Below are 19,566 nucleotides of genomic sequence, written 5' to 3' on the forward strand. Positions count from 1 at the left end.
ATACCACAGAGGACTGCAAAAATTGTGCTACGTTCATCTTTGTGACTCTCTGCATATCCACATTTAGAGGCGACGTCAAAATCATGTAGTAGATGGAAGCCTAAAACTGACCCTCCTTCCCGGTCCCCAGCCCTTGATCCCACCACCCTGCAGGGAGCAAATGAGAAGTAAGTCAAAGGCAAGGAGGAATCGCACAATGATAGCGGTGGTTTTTAATATTTATTTTTCTGGTTATAAAAGTAATACATGAAGAGCACTGGATTGGGAGAGGTTTTGAGTCCTGCAGGATTTAGAGAGGTCACTTTCTCAGAACTTGGCCTTTCCTCACCTGAGAACCAGGATAAGGAGCCCTGTCTTGCCCCGTCTGCTGAGAGGAGCGCGGATCAAATGGCATAACACAGGGGAAGAACTTGGTAAACTGGAAAGTGCTGGAAGGGCTTAGTGTCACCACCTTCGACTAAGGTAGCACCAAGTTCCGAGCTCCTGCCCCTCCCATGGCCCCTAAGACACACATACAAAGGGGGCCCCTTGCAGCCTTGTTTTGATGGAGTGGAGGGGGCAGGGGGAGGGGATGCACAAATGTGCCTCAAGCCTGGCCAGATGGGGCCTCACTGGGACCCTTCCAGAATCGGGCATCGGCTGTGGCCAGCTGGATGAGGATCTCCTCCAACTCGGGCCCATCCTCTGGGAAGCGCTCAGAGAAGGATCTGATGAGGCCAGTGGCTGAGGCCTCGTACTCAAGAAGCTGTACTTCTGAGCCTGGGGAGGAGATGGAGAAAAAACAGCAGCAGAAAAAGGTCTTAATAGGGAAACATAATCATAAGAGCAGCTAGTTTTCCTGAGCTCTTATGTGCTAAAAATTGTGCTCAGTGTTTCATTATCTAACTTAATCCTTAAAATAACCCTATGATAAAGGAAATATTAAAGGGGGAGTAGCCAATGAATTGCTTCATTCATTCATTCATTCACTCACTTAATAAAGATTTAACCAGTCCTTGGCTTCCAGGAGCTTACTGTCCAGAAATTGCTTAATCTCTGTCTACTGCGGAACCCTTGGCAAGTTTCTGAAACTCTCTAAGCCTCAGTTTCCTCATCTGTAAAGTGGGGGTGAGTACAGTACTTCTCAAGAAGCTGTGGTAATTAAATACAATAATGCAGGGGGAGGGTATAGCTCAGTGGTAGAATGTATGCTTAGCATGCACAAGGTCCTGGGATCAATCCCCAGTACCTCCATTTAAAAAAACTTTTTTTTAATAAAGAAAGAAGTAAACCTAATTACCCCCCCCAAAAAATCCTAAAATTTAAAAGAAAAATACAATAATGCATCAAGTAAATACTCAAGTGTGAGCTACCATGAGCACCATGATCTCTGAGACTATTTACTCATCTGTTAAATGGGGCCATTCCAAGGGCACCCATTTAACTTATGAGGTGTTCCTGAATAGTCATGGGAAGCATTTCCCTCTGACATACTTCCACTGCTATACTGCTCACAGTGCATTGTTGTGCTCTGCAGCATTAGGGGGTGTATGCAGCTAAGAGCCCAGGCTCTGGGTTCAGGTGGCCCAAGTTCAAATCCTAGTCCTGCCACTCATTAACTATCTGACCTCAAGCAAATACACAGTCCCTCTATGTCTCAGTCTCCAGCTGGAAAATGAGGACAATAACTTTCTCGCTGAGTTGTTGGGAGTTAATCCATAGAAAGTTTTTACCCAGAGACAGGCACATGGAAGTCCTCAAAAATTAGCAACGATCATCATCACTGCTACCTTTGAAAATTCAACCTGTTCTTCAGGTCTAGTTTAACCACCACTTCCTCCCCAAACCCTTCCCTGATTCCCTCAGAAATAGATGTGATCTTCCCTTCTCTAAGTATTCAGACCACTGTTTGTGTCTGTTGGGCACCTATGAACACTTCCCCTGTAAGATCATTTCTCTTTGTCTTACATTCCTGTGGCTTGTGAACTACTTGAGGTGAGTAGTCCATCCTCCATGCCTACCCAAGGCTGCACAATCAAAGCAATGAGGATACGGTCCACATAATGAGCACCTACTATGTGCCCAGCATGCTTCATTCATTCAGAGGCATTGACAGGCATTGAGCGGCTCCTGTGTGCCAGGCCCTGTGCTTGGCGCAAGGGATGTGCTGCTCCTGCTGTCATGGAGACGAGGCAGAAAGGAAGATGGCAGAGAGATGAGTGCATGAAGGAACGGAAGCTGGGTGACGGGCTAGTGGGACTGAAGGGATTACTCTAGGTTGAGGGGTCAGGGACAGCCTCTTCCAGGAGATGCCATTTAACAGAGACCTGAGTGACAAGAAGACCAGACAAAGATGTGGGGGACGACCGTGCCAAGCAGAGGGGACAGCGAGTGCAGAGGCTACAGGAATGGAGTGAGCTCAGGTGGGTGGAGAAACAAAAGGTCCGTGTGCTGGGGGGTGATAAGCCAGGGAAGAGGGCAGGCAAGGGGTCGGTGCCAAATCCCATGATGCCTCTGGAGTTAGAAAGAGTTTGGAATAAACCTCTTAAATACTCTCCTCACCTTAAGAGGTAATTATTTCATTTAACCCTCACAACTGTCTGTGACTACGGCAGTGAGGAACAAATGTTCTTCATTTGACTCTTAGCTTCTCCAGTAAAAAAGCTGTAAGCCTTAAGTAATTAACTCTCTGTGCCTCAGTTTCCTTATCTGTAGAATGAGGATAATAAAAATACCTACCTCATTGGGTTATTGTGAGGACTTAAAGGGTTAATCTCTGGAAAGCACCTGGAACTTGAAGGGAGTACTTAATTCAGTTTCACTGTAGTGTCAGCACACAATCAACACTGGCTTTGTGAATGAAGACTCCCAGGCCCAGAAAGGTTAAATGACTAGGCCAAGGTTGCAGAGCAGTTCTGAAGCTCATGCTCTAACCACAGCATGGCACCACCTCTTCTTAGGTGCCTCACATGACAGGTGTCAAGAAAGATGAATCAAGGGGTGAGAGGAAAATGAATGTAGCAGGGTGGGTACCTGACAGGCCTGACTCCCCAGTGTGAGGCCTGGCCTCCCCACAGGCCTGCGGTCTGTCTGTTCCACTAGCCCTTGCTCTGCCAGCCATCTTACAAGCAGCATGACCCTGTGTGTGCAGGGTGGTGGTGGAGGAAGATGCCAAGGTTTGGGCCTGAGGTTTGGCATGGGGAGGACTGTGGCAGGGAGGGAGGGAGGTAGGAGCCACCCCACGTAGCCTTCTCTGAGCCCCGGAGTCAGTTCCAGGCCTCCTCTGTGCTCCCACGGGGCCTTGCACGGCCCTGTATCAGAGGGAGCTCAGGAGTCCATTACCTTCGAGGTGAGTGTTGGGCTGAACAATGAGTTTTCGAGCCTCCTTGCGGAGCAGCACAGTGTCCCTGAGGGAGAGGAAGCACTCAGGGGGTGCATCGGTGACGGCCGCATACCCCTCGTACAGGGCCCGGCCTCCGGCCACGTCCCCTGTGGACTTCAGCACCTGAGGGAAGGCAGAAGGAGTGAGTGCCTCTGATGGCCGCCTCCCCGTATCCACAGGGCTTTGCCAGGGGCCACAGCTGTGCCCAGCCCTGGACCATATCCGCCCTCTCCCAGCTTTACTGTGCTGAGTACGTGAGGAATGCGAATCAAGTGTCAGCACATGGTAAGTGCCCACATTAAAGTGAAGCTCATTTGAACTGTAGACAGGAAGGCATTACCATCACCCTCTTTTTTTTTTAATTTCACACACCCAAAATATATAGTATATGTCTTATAAAGAATAACAAGACCCCCATACAACCACCTCCCAGCTTAAGAGTTAGTTAAGGGGGGAGGGTATAGCTCAAGTAGTAGAATGCATGCTCAGCACGCATGAGGTCCTGGGTTCAATCCCCAGTACTTCCTCTAAGAATAAATAAATAAATAAACCTAATTGCCTCCCCCTTACCCCCCAAAAAAAGAGTTAGTTAAGAGCTGTGGCCTATACTGGTCTGTTTGTATTAGTTTGAAAAGAACGTATGTGCTCTCATTGTTGGTGCAGATTTTTATACAAGTCTACTAGATCAAGATTGTTATTTGTGTTGTATCAAATCTCCTACATTTTATTATTCCTCTTCTTAATCTATCAATTCCTTAAAGAAGTATGAAAATCTTCCCTTGTGGTGGATTTGCCAATTTCTCCTTGTAAATGTACAGAATTTTATTTTGTATATTTTGATGCCATGTTATTTGATACATACATGTTTAGAATTATTGTATCTTCTTGGTGAATTGGACTTATAATTATTATTTATTAAACCCTTTCTATCTCTAGCAATGTTTTTTATTTTCTTGGGGTTTTTTTTTTTCCTAGCAATGCTTCTGTAAGTCTATTTTGTGTGATTTTAATACAGCTGTAACAGTTTTCTTTCACTTAGTATAGTTTTGTCCTGTCCTTATATTTTTAAGGGTATCTCTTGCAAACAGCATAGACAAAGGTCTTGTTTTTTAATTGAGTCTAATAGTCTTTTAACTAAAGAGCTTGGTCTCACTTTTACTACTGACATTTGGAGTTATTTCCATCTTTTTTTTTTTTTTGCTTTTTAAAAAAAAATTGAAGTATAATTGATTTACAATATTGTTGATTTCTGGTATACACCATATTGATTCAGTTATACATATATATTCTTTTTCATATTTTTTATCATTAAAAATATGGAATGCTTCATGAATTTGCACATCACCCTTGCACAGGCACCATGCTAATCTTCTCTGTATTGTTCCAATTTGCTGCCAAAGCAAGCACTCCACCTTCTTATTTGGGGCTTTCTGTTTCTCTGCTTTTCTGATTCTCCTCCCTCCTTTCTTGTCTTCTTTTGGATTGAGTTTTAGAGTTATACTCTCTATTTCTATTCTTTTAGAGTTTACCCTAGACATTACAGCATACATACTTAATAAAGTCTGAAAATATTTAATGTATTTATCCCCTCAAATTATAAAAGGATCTCCAAGTGCCTACCCCAGTTCTGAGACCTGTATGCTGCTATGGTCCAGTATTTAATTATCTTTTTTTAACCCCACAAATTGAACATCTTAATTATTGTACAGAGTTCATGTTATTTAGATTTACCCTTATGTTTACTATTTACATTACTCACTACCCTTTTTGGCTTATCAAACCTTCCCTCTGGGTCCATGTTTCTTTTCTAAATTACATCCTATAGAAGCTTCTTTAACTTCTAAAGAGGATTTGTTGATGGTAAACTCCATTTTTGTTTGTCTAAAAATGTCTTCAATTCCCTTGAATTCTTGAAAGATGATTTTACTGGGTGTTGATGGTTACTTACTCTCAGCCCTTTGAAGATATCATTCCACTGCTTTCTGGCTTCCACTGTAGCTAAGTCAGCTCATAGTCTAATTATCATTCTTTTTTAGGCAATCTGTCTTTATTCTTTGGCTGCTTTACAGATTGTCTCTACATCTTTGATGTGTTGCATTATTCTATGATGTTTCTAGACAGAAGATTCGCTGTCATTCTTGGGATTTCTTGAGCTTCCTGGATTTATGAATTGGGTCTTTAATCAGTTCTATAAAGTTCTCAGCCATTATCTCTTCCAATATTCCCTCTCTTACCTTTTCTCTCTCTTTTCCTCTTGCAACTTCAGTTTATTTATGTTAGACCCTCTCACACTGAGGTGGGAAGCCCCATAAAAAAGACCAGCAGGACCCCCAGGCAGGGCCACTACTCTCCTGCCAGCACCATCTGGTTCCTTGGCCCAGCGGCTTTTTGCCTCTGAAACCACTTACTTCTAGGAAAGTGGAACTTACCCCTACAATTCTATTGGTTCCCTGAGCTCACTCCTGATTGGTTATTTCCTTCACTCCTGATTGGTCCATTTCCCTAACTTCTTATTGGTCCATTTGTAGTACTTCATTTGCATGGAGCTCACTCCTGATTTGTTATTTCTCTCCCTCCTGATTGGTCCATTTCTACAAAGCTTCTTCCTAATTAGTCAATTCTTCTTATACCTTATTTGCATATGATGTTGCAAAGTGTAAATTGGCAGCCTATAAAAGCCTGTGTAAACCTACAGACCAGGTCCAGAGCTTGGAGTGTTAACTCTTGTGGGCCTGCTGGCAAAATAAACCTGAGTTCTCCAACTCTCCAAGTGCTGCTTGGTCTCTCACCTGGATCCAGGTTGCTGTCATAACCGAGCTGTAACACTGAGCTGTAACACGTTTTTCTGCAACAACGCCAGCCTCTGTGTCTCTTAACCTCTCTTTTAATCTTTTAATTTTCTGTCTTTGTCTCTCTGTGCTACATGCTGTATAATTTCTCTTACCTTCAGCTCCATCTAAAACCTCTTTAACATGCCTATTTTTAGTTTCAGTGATTATAAAATTTATTACTAGAAGATCTATTTGGTTCTCTTCCAAATACCACATTTTGTGAGCTTGATCCTTACTCATTCTGCCAATTTGCAGGTGACAAAGTAGGACTCCTACTAGGGCTCCCTCTGGGTAAGCCTTCTCCTCTTAGACCCAGGGTTAGAGTGATTTTCTTTAGCTTTGGAGTAATTAAAACCAGCTGGGAACTCCTGGGGGAAGGTTAGAGAGAATGTCTCACCTTTCTCTCTTCCACATAATACTTAACACCTAGAATGTGAACACATATTTGTTGAGTCAACCTATTAGATCCCAGGAACTTAAACCAGAGAGCTGGGACCATGGGTGCCAACAGGAGCCAGGTGATATCCTAAACCAGCGACTAAGGCAGACACGGGAAATAGGAAGTGGACCCCGCAAACTGGAGAGTGGTGCCATGTCCAAATGTCCAAATGTCTTGCCTGCTGCTCAGTTCCAGCCAGCGGTTCACATGCGAATTAAGCCTATTGATGCCAGACCTTCCAAGAAGCCAGAGATACAGATTTAATATCTCACCTCGCCAATTTTTACAATAAGGGTGGCCCAAAACTACGCCTTTGCTTGTGACCCGTGGCTGAAGCCTTTTCCTGTGGGAATGCCTTCATCTTCCCTGCTTGCTGGCTCCTCGCTGTGCTCTTGGCTTTTCCTAGGAGGCTAGTAAAAGAAACAGCCACACCAAAAATGCTTCCACATTCCATATCTTCTGGAAAACTAGTGCTATGGACACTATCCATTCTGCTGTATGATTCCTCTTGTACAGAGACCTACCTGGTTAAGAATGCTCTGTTCAAGATACTAACTACTATATATAAAATAGATAAACAACAAGTTTCTACTGTAGAGCACAGGGAACTGTATTCAGTATCTTGTAGTAATTGATAATGAAAAATATGAAAAGGAATATATGTATGTATACATATGACTGAAACACTGTGCACCAGAAATTGACACAACATTGTAAACTGACTATACTTAAAAAAAAGAAAAAAAAGTTAAAAAAAAAAGAATGCTCTGTTCAATACTCAGGCACAGTTCAATAGTGACCTAAGATTTGGCAGATTTGATTGCTTTATCTAGTGACTTATTATTAACTAACTGTTTTGGAATAATTTTGGATTCATAGAGGAGTTACAATAGCATGGAGTTCCCGCATGCCCCTGGCTCAGTTTCACCTGTTGTCAACATCTTGACAAAATTGGTACATTGCTATTAACTGAACTCTAGACTTTATTTAGATTTCACTAGTTTTCTCATTAATGTCCTTTTTCTATTCCATAATCTAATCCAAGACACCACACTGTGCTTTGTGTCTAATGGTTTTTAATTTCTAATTTTGTTTTACTTTAATGGCCAAACACATATCTTTTATGGAAAAATGCCTTAAATACTTTCTGGAAATAGGTGGGAATATAATCATAAAAAGATATTTGCTGTATTGAAGGCTGGGCCTTCTTCAGGTTGAAAAAGCTGACAGGACCCTGTTCCAATGGAAGGCACTGCCCAGTAAATAGTGGGGCATCACCAGTGGTTCTCAAACTTTGCTGAGTGTCAGCGTCACCTGGCAGGCTAGTAACCATGCAGATTCCTGGGCCCTGCACTCAGAATTTCCAAACCAGGAGGTCTGGGGTGAGGCCCAAGAATCTGCAGTTCTAACCTGCTGCTGGGTGATGCTGCGGCTGCTGGTCCCTGGATCACACTATGTGTCACATGACATTCTGGGTAACATGACATTCTGTTTGCTCAGTTTCACATACATGTTGTTTCATTTAACTCCCTCCTGGTGAGACAGGTGATGTATCCTGTTTAACAGATGAGCAAATAGAGCCCAGGGAGGCAAAGTATGCTACCCCAATGACACAGCCAGTCAGTACTGGCACCAGAATCCCCAAAGGTCTCCCAACTCTAAACATCCCTACACAGGAGGGAAGCCAAGTCTGCACTGACCACTGTCCTTCCCTCCTTCACTCACCAAACTTCAGGCTTCTTTCTGTCCCTCAACCCACCAAGCCCATTCCAGTCCTAAGACCAGCCTTTCTACTTTCTGTTCTTTCTGCTCTCAGATCTTCTCATAGCTGGTTCCTCCTTGGCCCTCAAATTCGTTTAAACCACCTCCTCCCAAAAGCCTTCCCTGTTAACAGGGTGGGGAGATAGGGTCAAGTGGGAAGGGGCCTCCAAGGTGAGAAGCCTCTGCTTACCTGGAGTCTCTGCAGGAACCTCTCCAGGGCGGGCTTGCCCACAGACCGGATCTTGCTGCGGTCAAGGCGGACCCGGGCATCTGGGCGCCCATCAGAGCCTGTGGTGGGAGTGACGGTGACAAGTCCCTCGCCAGCCTCCAGCAAGACCCTCAGGATCACAAACCGGGCCTGCATGTGGGCCTGCCAGGGACCAAAGAGAAAGGAATCCTTTGCAGCCATAAGAAGTATCGAGAGTTCATTCCAAGGCCTAAAACACCATATGTGCTCATTAACTGTCAACTATTATTATCATTTTATTCTCCCCCACCCTGTGGGTCCTTTGCCCTGGGGGACACAGAGGCCATTTCCAGGCAGGAGCCCGAGCCCCATGCTCTCCCCTGTCACCCACCATGCCCTCTGTTGCTCCACACTGCCTGGATGCCAGCAGTTACCCCAGAGGGTCCCTCACCACTAGGACCCTGAGCACTTTCTCCTCCATAATCTTGTTTGCATAAAACAGTGGGACCAAGAGGGTGTGGTTATCCCCAGTTTACATATGACAAAACAGAGGCCCAGAGAGGTGAAGTGACTTGCTCAGAGTCACAGAGCTGGTAAGAGAGAGCAAGGATTCAGAACCAAGTTTCCTCATCCTAAAATGTGTGTTCTTTTAGTGACACAACACTGCCCCCTCAAAACAGACTTAATTAACTTTTATAAACATTGCTGCTGCTTCCTCTGTTTCCAAAGTACATCTCATAACCGAGCAGTGTAGCCTGATGGCTGTGGAGGAAGGCTGCTGGAGTTTGAATTCTGACTCTGTTACTTACCAGCAAGTTACTTAGCCTCTTTGTGCCTCAGTTTCCTCATCTCTAAAATGAGAGTAATAATAGTACCTACGTCTGGGTTGATACTGGGAACCAGTGGGTCAAGTTAAGTAAAGTGCTTAGAACTCAGTGGCACAGACTAGGTCCTATGCAAGTCATCTGCTAGTAGTCAGAGTAAAATTGTCTCATCTGGTTCACCCTCAAAGGTGGGCAAGGATATTATTATTCCCATTTCACAGACAGGGATGCTGAGACTCACAGCAGTGATGTGACTTGCCCTTATACACAGTGGAGTCTGGGATGAAACCCAGTTCATGTGCCTCGTAGGTACAGTTATCCCATCCCTACACCCAGAATCCTGGTCTTGGTCCCCACCATAGGCTCTCCCCTCCTAAGGGGTCCGCTGACCCCCACCTGTCTCCAGCTGGAGGCCTCAGGGGTGTAGAACTCCAGAGCAAGCAGTCCGGCTCGAACCATGTTGAGCCAGTTCACGTAGACCACATCCTCCGCATCAGCCCCCTCAAAGCCAAAGATCCTGGGGAAGGGAGGGGACGTGGCGGGGAAGGGGGTCAGAGGCTGCTGGGGCCCTGCCCTCCCTGCCAGCACCCACTCCATCCACAGAGGAGGCCCACCCCCCAGGCCTGCTGCTCGTACTCCAGCACTTGGGGGTTGAGGCAGAGGTAGAGGCCCACGCTCTCTGCCCGGCACTCTTCATAGCTGGAGGCGATGGTGCTGAACTTGCTGTCCCAGGTCTCTCCACTCCGGTACCAGCTCTGAATCTGGGAGGGGAGGCCCAGGAAGCAGGCTTAGGGGTGGCTGCCACCCCACCTGGGCCGCACCTCCCAGCACCCTGGGGCTCCACCGAGGCTGCCCTCACCTGCTCCCCTGTCTCTGGGTTGATCACTGTCTCTGGGTCAAAGTTGAATGCTCCTTTCTCATCCTGCAGGAGGGTCACGGACACGAGGTGGGTGAGGGCAAAGGGCCCTGATCCGGAGCCAGGCTTTCAGCCCCAGATCCAAGGGCCTGATGAGTGGCTCAGAAAGGTGACCAGGGAGCAGTGAGTGATGGCAGGAGCAGGAGGTCTGACAACACACTGCTGCCTCCAAACCTGAGTCCTGTGACGCCTCTCAGAGCCCCCAGAGGTACCTACCCCACTGCAGAGAGAGCGACACTGCGGGCCACAGTGGGGAGGGATGTGCCCAAAGTCACATGAAGACCCGGACCCAGTATCCCTAGACCCCAGCTGGGATGTCCTCACCTCCATGCTTCCTGGCCCCTCTCCTGCCAGAGGAGGCCACAGCATGAGATTCTCTGCCCCAAACAAAATTCACTCTCACTGTTCTCTCCATGGGCTAAGTATCTTCGTGCATTATCCATTAATTCTGGCAGCCACCCTCCAAGGAAGTTTCCATTATTACCCCACTTCACAGAGGAAACTAAGGCTCAGAGATTAAGAACCCCAGAGTAGAATCAGAGCATATAAACTCTGTGCACAGTCTCTTAACAATAATACCCATCTCCAGAGGGCCTATTGGGTGCCAGGCAAATCCCAGGGCTTTGCTTTTATTACTCACAAGAGCCATACAGGAGGAATCAGGAGCCCCCTTTTACAGATGGGCTAACTGAGGCTCAAGGAGGGGAACTGACCCCTGCAAGGGGCCACATTTGTCCCTGCTTCCCTGGGACTTCAGAGCCTGGGCAAAGCCAAGCTTCTTCCCCACAGCTGCTCTCTGGATCCTCCTGACTTCCAAGCCCAGCCCTTCCCTATTCGGGGAGGCAGCCCCACCCTACAAGGAGCAGGCTCAACCCAGAACCCCACACTCTCTGACCACCTCAACCCACCCACCTCCAGTCTTCTCATCTGTGCAGTTCCAGGCCCAGGGTCCACAATAGGCCCTTGGGCTCTTCCCAGCCAGCCAGAAAAGCTGTCTTCTCATATTCCCTGAGTGGGTGCCGAGGGGGCACCAGCCACTCTGGCTGGCCAGTACGAAGGGGCTGCTCGGGGGAGAAGGGGCTCCCTACAACACCTGGAAAGGTACAAGCTCCAGAGAACAGCAGTGCAAAGACACAGTGCTACAGCCTCAGGGCTAGGAGTGCCCAGAGACAGCCCCCTCCCAGCCTCTCTACCCCTGGGGCTGCCAGGGCCACACCCTCAGGGCAGGCTTCCCTGGCATGAGCCAAGCAATTCCTCCTGTGTGGGAGCCTGTGATAGGGGAACCTCAGCAGGACTGTCCTACAGGTTCCACTCAGTCCTTAGAGTTCCTGGGATGTCTTGGGGGAGGGTGAGACACTGAGGGCAAAGAATGGAGCAGCTGCACCCCTGGAGGGCTGATTACGGAGGAGGGGAGCTGTAGGCCTGGGCACTGGGGAGGCTTCTGTTGGCACCCGGGGTGACTGCTGCGTTCTCACCTGCACAAAAAGCTTGCCGCTGCCGTGGCCCAGCAGTTCGTGCAGCCCCACCTGCACATCAAAGGAGGGCCCCTTCCAGCGGATGTACAGGTCCTGCCAAGACAAGCAGAGACCCACGCTGTCCACAGTCCCACCGTGGCCACATAGCCTGCCACCACTCCCCATGCTAGGCCGAGGGCCAGTCATGATGTGTGCATTTGCTAAAGGCCCACTGCACACCAGCTCCACACTGGGAACCGCATGGCCCCGCTCATCCTTGCCACCCTCTGAGAGGAAGGCGCTGCCTCTACTGTTTGACAGCTGGGGTCACAGGCTCTGAAGACACAAAGTCACACGGCTGGAGAGCAGCCAATCCAGGCCTGAAACCCTGTTCCTTCCTCTCCTCTGCACTGGCCTGTCTGCCTTCCCGTGTCAGCCGAGGTTAGGCCAAGCCCAGCGCTGGCCCTCAGGCTGCCGGTGCACACCTTGTCATTCTCCTCCAGGAAGGTGAGCTTCTCCCGCTGCGTGGCATAGGCCACCGCCAGCACGTTCCCCAGCGACACGTTCTTGAAGCCTTCTGTCTGCCTCAGGTCGTCATCTGGAGAAGGTGAGGAGGGGACCAGGGAGAAGGGGCAAAGTTCAAGTGCCACAGACCAGTTGTCTGGACAAGAGGGACAGGCAGGGATGGTGAGTGGAGTAGGGTGATTTGTGGCCAGGGTAAGTGTGTGGAGGGGGAGAGGGCGACTCTAAACGGAGTCTCCTGGGGAACTGGGGGAATCTGTCAGGGCTGGAGGGGCAGGGCCTGAGGAAGCTCACAGTTGGGGATGTTGATGCCGGCAGGGATGCCGGAGCCAGCGAAGGTGAGAACATCCAGGGAGGTGAAGTCAGGGGTGAGGAACTTGTCCTTCTCGAAGGCTGGGGGCCAGGGCAGCTCCTTCAGCAGCTGCTCCGCACTTGTCACCAGCCACTCAAACTTGGCGCTCATGGCCTTGTTCACTATGGCCACGAAGCCTGCAGGGGAGAGAGCAGGCTGTGGGATGGCGGGCTTTGGGAGGGATTACACACCTTACTCAGCCGCTCTAATCCTCCAGCCAACACGCGTGTATGAATGCCTGCTGTCTGCCGTGACCCTGTGCCGGCCACCAGGGAGAGCAGTGACCCAGGCCTGGGCCCTGCCTTCGTGGAGGTCACTGTTTAGGGTGGGTGGGGTGTAGAGAGAAGGCTTCGCTGAGAAACACCTGAGATGGCTCTTAAAGGAGTTTGTTGGCGGCACATAGTGGGTGATGGGAAAAGGATCAGATGCCTAGTGGATGGGACCACACACACACAAGAAGATGCTCTTCTTTTGGGGGGAACAGTGAGCCATAGCTGGCTTATGTAGTGGTGAGGCCGCTGCACAGGAGGGCAGGGACTGATCTTTTTAGATTTAACGCAGTTAGAGCTCCTGGCTCAAAGCAATATTTCCAAAACTGCACTCCATAGAACACATTTTCTACGAGCGCCTCCATAAAGAAAGAGCTCCCGGGTCAAAAAAGTTTGGGCAGCACTACATACTCTATCTCTAACTTTTTAAAGGTTCCTAATGCACATGTGTGTATTAAAGGTACTGAAGAGTCCCGCAAGCAGAGACTCCTTGCTCTTAGCACTGAACCCTTCTTGATGTAATTCCAGTTAACCCTGCATGGACTAGGCCTTGGAAAGGCCTGGCCTAGACTGATAAAGGGGTTAACCTTAACCTAGCCAAGGGATGGGTTTGGCAAAACCTCCCTATCCAGATCCACTTTGTCTGGTGAGATCATCACACCGGGACAGGAAGAGAGGATGAAAAACAAATTTCTTCTGTAGAGCACAGGGAACTATACTCAACATCTTGTAATAACCTTTAATGAAAAAGAATATGAAAATGAATATATGTATATGTATGCATGACTGGGACATTGTGCTGTACACCAGAAATCAACACATTGTAACAGACTGTACTTGAATAAACATTTTTTTAAAAATAGCCAAGAAGGAAAAGCAACCTAATGTCCAACAATTGGGGATTATTAAGTAAATTAGGGGACAGTTAGATGATGGCACACCATGCAGCTGTTAGACATGCAGTACAATATCAAATGTTGTGGGAAATTATTTATAATAGATTGTGAATACTATACACCTATTAAAAAGAATGTGGTAGGTCTATATGTACTGATATGAAATAAGATATCCAAGATATATCATTAAGTGAAAAAAGTAAGTAACAGAACAATACAGAGAATATAACCTCTTTTGCCTGGATGAATTAAAAGTAGTTTGTGTGTTTGTGTGTGTGTGTGTGTGTGTGTGTGTGTGTGAATGCTTAGACGAAAGTCTGGAAAGACCTGTACTCCACTGTAAACTGTGGTGACCTTTGGAGGGGAATGACACAGGAGAAGGTGGTAAAGGAGGGATTTCACATCTTAGCCTACATACTTCTGTCTTGCTCCAATGACTTACAACATGGATTTTTAAATTACACACACAGGTTTTTAAACACTTACGCCTTTATATAAAAACAAAAGCTAAAAATTCCATTCCAGATTTTAACCTTGGGGTGGGTGCAATCACAGTTGGTTTTTTTAGCCTGTATTTTCATAACTTTTGCCCATGAATGTGGACTACTTTTCTAATAATCACTGTGAGTTATGTAAAAGGAAGGACCTCTGAGATTGAGGCTGCTGAGGAGGCTCTGGGTCTCGGCCCTCAGAGCTGGCCTGGCGAATCAGGACCCGGGCAGGAAAGCTGCGGGTATGCATACCTGTCACACCCTCAGGCCCCTGGACGGCCTGCCCCTCATGCCTCATCCCTGGGCCTGAAACTATCAGCTCAGATCCAAGCCCCTTTGGGAGGCTGGGGCTTTCTTCTCTCCCCCAAAGCTAATCTCTCTGGCTTCTGGCAGCTGGCTGCTCCTGACTCTATGTCCAGGGGCTGGGGAGGATAAGGCTTGGCAGAGACAAGTCTGAATCCCCAGGCTGGATGCTCTGCCCGGCACCACTGGGTCCCATGGGGCCTTGGGCACAAGGGCCAAGGCAGCCTGCCACCTGCCCTGGGATGACGGCAGGTGAGTCAAGTTCACAGTCACAATGTTAATTCTGCTCCCATCAACCAAGCACCATTTATGTGCCTGGCACTGTGCAAAGCAGTCTGCATATGATACCTCACTTCTCATGACACCCGAAAAGAAATGACTGATGCTCAGAGGTGGGGTTAATTGGCTCAAAGTTACACAGTCATTAAGTGGCAAAGCCAGAGCCTGTGCTCAGATCAGATACCAGAGGCAGCGCAGCAAAGTGGCTCACAGCCAAGGCGCCTGGGCTCGCCATCCACCAACTGTGCCTCAGTTCCCACATCTGTGAAGTGAGGCTAGAAATTCTCATAGGACAATGGTGTCAAAATGAGCTAACATAGGCAGGGGTCCAGTCCGTGGTAAATCATCAGAGACTGTTGTTGTCACTGCTGAGGGAGGCGCAGGGAGGGGAGGGCCCTCAGGGGATGCAGGGTAAGGGTTTCCAATCTGACCTCCCGCCTCCCAGAAGTTACCTTCAAACTCTCCACGGGAACCAAAGGGGTCTCGGTAGCTCTCGATGAACCCGATGTAACTGGGGGAGAGAAGGGCCGAGATGGAGGAGGGGCGGGCAGGAGGGGGTGGGTTGGGGTGAAGGCTGGCGCCTCACCTCTCCACGATGGGGCCTTTATCCTGGATCCAGAAGCGAGAGCCCCTCTTGTGGGCCTCAATGGAGCCCTGAGTGAAGCTTTCTATGTACTGGGCCAGCATCTGCTCCTGGTGGCTGTTGGCTGCATACGTCTGGGGGTGAGCAGGGTTTGGTCAGCCTCAGGTCAGCCACCCATCCCCATACCCGGCTTTGCTGCCCAGAGGGGTCTGGAGCTGCATACCTCAGCTTCCAGTCAGCCCTACCTTGGCTTTCTCCAGGTGCTCCACCACCTTCTGGAGGATGGGAGCATAGTCCCCCCTTGTCACCCAGAAGTGGCTCCCCTGGTATTCATAGCTCTTCAGCTTGGAAGCCATTTCGGAGTCCAAAGTCGGCTCTGAGGGAAGAAGGATGCTCAGGGAAAAGGCTAGTGTAAGACCCCCCAGCAGACTTCTCACTGTGATATTCCTTTACTCTAAGATTTCAATGGCTCCCTATTGCCTACAGAAATTAGTATAAACTTTCATCTTCAAAAAACTATTTATTATGGAACACAAAATATCCGAAGTGATTTACATGTGTTAACTCATTTAAGCCTCACATCAACTCTTTGGGGAGTGGGACATTATTATCTACATTCTACAGATGGCGAAACTAAGGCACTGAGAGGTTAAGCCAGTTTTCCAAGGTCACACAGCAGCAAGAACAGGGCAGGATTCAAACCCAGTGTGGAAGATTTTATTTAAAAAGCTAGCCATAGGCTAGATGTAATCACATCGCCCTTATAAGAAGGAGAAAAGAGGGTGAGGGGAGGTAGGAGATGAGATGAGAGGAGAAAGAAGGGGGAGAGCTGTAAGGAAGGGGCCAAAAGCCAGGGAATGCAGGTGGCTTCTAGAGTCTGAAAGGAACAAGGAAACAGATTTCCCCCTGAAGCCTCCAGAAGGGACTAGAGTTTTGTTTTAGACTTTGGATCTCCAGAACTGTAACAGAATAAATTTATGTGGTTTTATGCCACTAAATTTGTAGTGATTTTTTACAGATGCAATGGGATATTAATACACTGTTGTATTTTGCCTGTTGTCTCTGATCCCTATAATACTCTTCTATGCTTAAAAAAAACCAAAAGATAGACTCAGTATCTCCCATCTCAAATGTGAGTTCTCCCATCAGGAAGTGGGGCCTCTATTCCCTTCTCTCGAAGAGGGGCAGGCTTGTGACTATAGCAGAAGTGATGCCAAGTGACTGCTGAGACTATTCATAAAAAGTGACACAGCTTCTGCTTGGCTCTCTTGAGATGTTCACTCTTAGAGCTCACCCACTACGAGCAGTATGAAGATGCTGCATGAGGCCCCAGCTGATCACTAGCATCTACCACTGCATGTGTGAGTAAGTGAGACTGCATATGATTCCAGCCCTGAGGTGTCGAGTCACTCTAGCCTCTAAGTCTTCCCAGGTGAGGCTGTAGACATGGCCAACCAGAGATAAGCTGTTCCTGGTGTATTCCATCCCAATTCCTGACCCACAGAGCCTGTGAGCATGAAAAGGCAGCTTTATATCACTAAATAAATGGGGGCGTTTGTTACACAGCAATAGATAACTGATGCACTCAGGCAGCTGGGCTCCAGAGCCACACTCTTAACCACATCCTATACTGTGCCCTATGCTGCTAACCATAGGCCCAACTTACATTCCAGTATGATCTACTCCTATTCCCTTGAATTCAATATCTTTTTCCCTAGTCAAATCGAACTACATACTAGCTGATCCCTAAACTTTCCCACCACTCTGCTTTGGCCCATGCTGTTCCATCTACCAGGAAATCAGTTCCCCACCCATCCTCATTTATTCACATATTAGCCATCAAGGCCTTGCCCCTGGGGAGACACTGGTAAATGAAATACATAGTTCCTCCTCTCAAGGAGCTTGTAGTCAACAGAAATATAACTGGGAAATTACTAGGTGTGCTGATGGGAAGACAGGGAAAGGCCCTGGGGTAGGTGATGTCCAAGCATGGCGTCCAGGATGAGTAGGTGTTCATCAACAAGTGAACACCTAGAGGTGAGGGAAGACATTCCAGGCAGGAATGGGGAACAGACTGTGCAAAGGCTGGGAAGGTGTGTGTGAGAACATGGGGTGTTCAAGGAATTGGAAGTTGCAGGTCTAACTGGGAGGCTGGGGGCTGGGAGGTGGGATGTGGGATGTGGAATGTGGGTGGGGAAGGGAGGGCCAGGTTACAAAGGTCCTCATGGGGCCAGGATGCTTCTATTAGTGCTGTATCCATGTCCCCATCACCTGGTAACAGTCTCCAATTTTCCTTTGAGAACCACTCCTAACAACCACCCCGAGTCCAGGTGGTGGGAGGGGCTGCCCTAGCTCTGAGGTAGGCTTGGGACCAGGTCTAGACAATCAGAGATCTGGTTCTTAACCACAGGGATTGGTTCACAGACAAATATAGGACCCAAAATAGAGAAACCTGAGCTACTCCCAGACATTATGAAAACACTTCTGAGAGAAAAGGGCCCTCTTTTTGCTGGAGTGGCCAGGCTGGTGGCTATCAGTCCCTGTGTAGGAGCAGTCTGCTGTGGAATGAAGTCAAAGAAAGCTGAGTCTAGAGATGGAGGGAGAGGGGGAGGATACAGCTCAAATGGTAGAGCGAATGCTTAGCATGCATGAGATCCTGGGTTCAATCCCCAGTACCTCCTCTAAAGATAAACAAATAAACCTAAATTCCATCCCCCCCCCCACGAAAAAAATCAGGATACATTAAAAGAAAAGAAAGAGAGAGAGACAGAGGGAGAAATTTCTGAGAATACTGTCTGAGCAGCTGGATCCAGCTGTGCCTGAAGCCATACTATTCTGGGCTTCTTAACTACCCAAGTCTGTAAAATCTCCTTTTGCTTTAGGAAAATTGGAAATAGGTTCTTCACTTGTAGCCAAGAAATTCCAGATGATGGAGCCCTTAGAAGTGAATCTGGGCTATACCCTGAAGGTACTTTGAGAGATATTTAGGAAGCGGAGTTTAGTAGGTACAGCCCCACACCTTACTGTATCTTCCCCAACCTCCAAGACACATGTGGTCACCTTTTCCGTTAAGCCTTCACTGATGTGCAGTTTGGATTTCTCCTCTAGGCTGTCATGGGACATGTGGTTCAGCCTCTATTCCCATTGTCTACCTGGACTATTATCTTCTGCGCCACTGCCTGGAGAATGGGGATCATGGCCAACACAGGGCTCCTGTCAGAGGCTTGCAGTGGCGACGTTTGTCAGCTGGAACCTAGGCCCTTCCCCTGCCCTCATGTCTCCCCCTTGTATCACCACCAGAACCAGAACTAGGAGTGCTCACCCCACAGGAACACCATATGCTGAGTACAGCATGGAGCTTGGCACCCAATAAGCCTTCAATCAATATCTGCCATTACAACAGGTGTTACTCTGTGCGGCTACCGTAGTCGGCTAACCCCTGTGCTCAGCCCCAGCCCCCTCCACCCTGGACCAGGAATGCTGAGGACAGAGTAGAAGGGGCATGAGCTCACCTGTGCTGAGCACGGAAGCCAACCGCACCTCGTAGTGGGGCTTCCCATCCTGGCGGACCTCCTTAAAGAGTCGTGTGTTGTAGGCACTGAGGTTCTGGAAAAGACCAGTGTAGGGGTTTGGGGGAGAGTAAGTCCAGAGAGGGCTGTGGAATGGGGGAGGGAAAGTGGGTCACCGCAGGAAGAAGATACAGAGGCAAAGTAGAATGGGGCCTGGGAGGGGAGAGAGCGGGGTGGGCAGGCCAGGGTAGACTCCTGCTCTGCTCATTACACTGAGCACTAACTAAGTGCTAATTCAACTATGCCAGGTACCGTGTGACCTCAGTTAATCCGGGGGCTACAGGAAAGGCTGAGTGGCTGAGCTGGGAAGTGAAACCGACATAGGACACCAGAGCCTAACAGAAGCGGCTGTGATGTTCTGTGTCATCCTGCCCTGAGGCTGTAACAAAGCCCTTCAGCCTGGCATGGGGTGGGGGCCGCTCCATCAGGGCACACACGGGGACACCTTCATTCAAGCCAGGCTGACCCTCAGATGAGGATTCCCAAGTCTTCTCCACCTCAAGGACCCAAGACGCCCATGCCTCAGGGC

The 19,566-nt window shown here is 48.4% G+C and overlaps 1 protein-coding gene and 1 pseudogene across 5 annotated transcripts in view; both read right to left on the minus strand.

Annotated features, from left to right (window-relative positions):
- Positions 1–197: 197 nt before the first annotated feature.
- Positions 198–19,566, minus strand: part of DPP3 (dipeptidyl peptidase 3) — a 31,742-nt gene continuing 12,373 nt past the window's right edge. For 4 of the 5 annotated variants that reach the window (XM_010956670.3, XM_010956669.3, XM_045517876.2 and 1 more), the window contains exons 6-18: positions 18,981–19,074; positions 15,714–15,844; positions 15,472–15,602; positions 15,338–15,396; positions 12,590–12,784; positions 12,259–12,371; positions 11,795–11,887; positions 10,263–10,325; positions 10,040–10,164; positions 9,800–9,920; positions 8,583–8,762; positions 3,322–3,484; positions 198–759 (exon numbers count right to left, since the gene is read on the minus strand). In XM_010956670.3, coding sequence (XP_010954972.1) covers positions 587–759; positions 3,322–3,484; positions 8,583–8,762; positions 9,800–9,920; positions 10,040–10,164; positions 10,263–10,325; positions 11,795–11,887; positions 12,259–12,371; positions 12,590–12,784; positions 15,338–15,396; positions 15,472–15,602; positions 15,714–15,844; positions 18,981–19,074 — 1,641 coding nt within the window. In that variant the 3' untranslated portion in view covers positions 198–586. Of the gene's footprint in view, positions 760–3,321; positions 3,485–6,903; positions 7,042–8,582; positions 8,763–9,799; positions 9,921–10,039; positions 10,165–10,262; positions 10,326–11,794; positions 11,888–12,258; positions 12,372–12,589; positions 12,785–15,337; positions 15,397–15,471; positions 15,603–15,713; positions 15,845–18,980; positions 19,075–19,566 lie in introns of those variants that run through there. The other variant, XM_010956673.3, reaches the window with a different exon arrangement.
- Positions 4,672–4,764, minus strand: LOC123617360 (U6 spliceosomal RNA; annotated as a pseudogene).

Source organism: Camelus bactrianus, chromosome 10 (assembly GCF_048773025.1).
Source record: "Camelus bactrianus isolate YW-2024 breed Bactrian camel chromosome 10, ASM4877302v1, whole genome shotgun sequence".
In the NCBI taxonomy this organism is placed as follows: Eukaryota; Metazoa; Chordata; class Mammalia; order Artiodactyla; family Camelidae; genus Camelus; species Camelus bactrianus.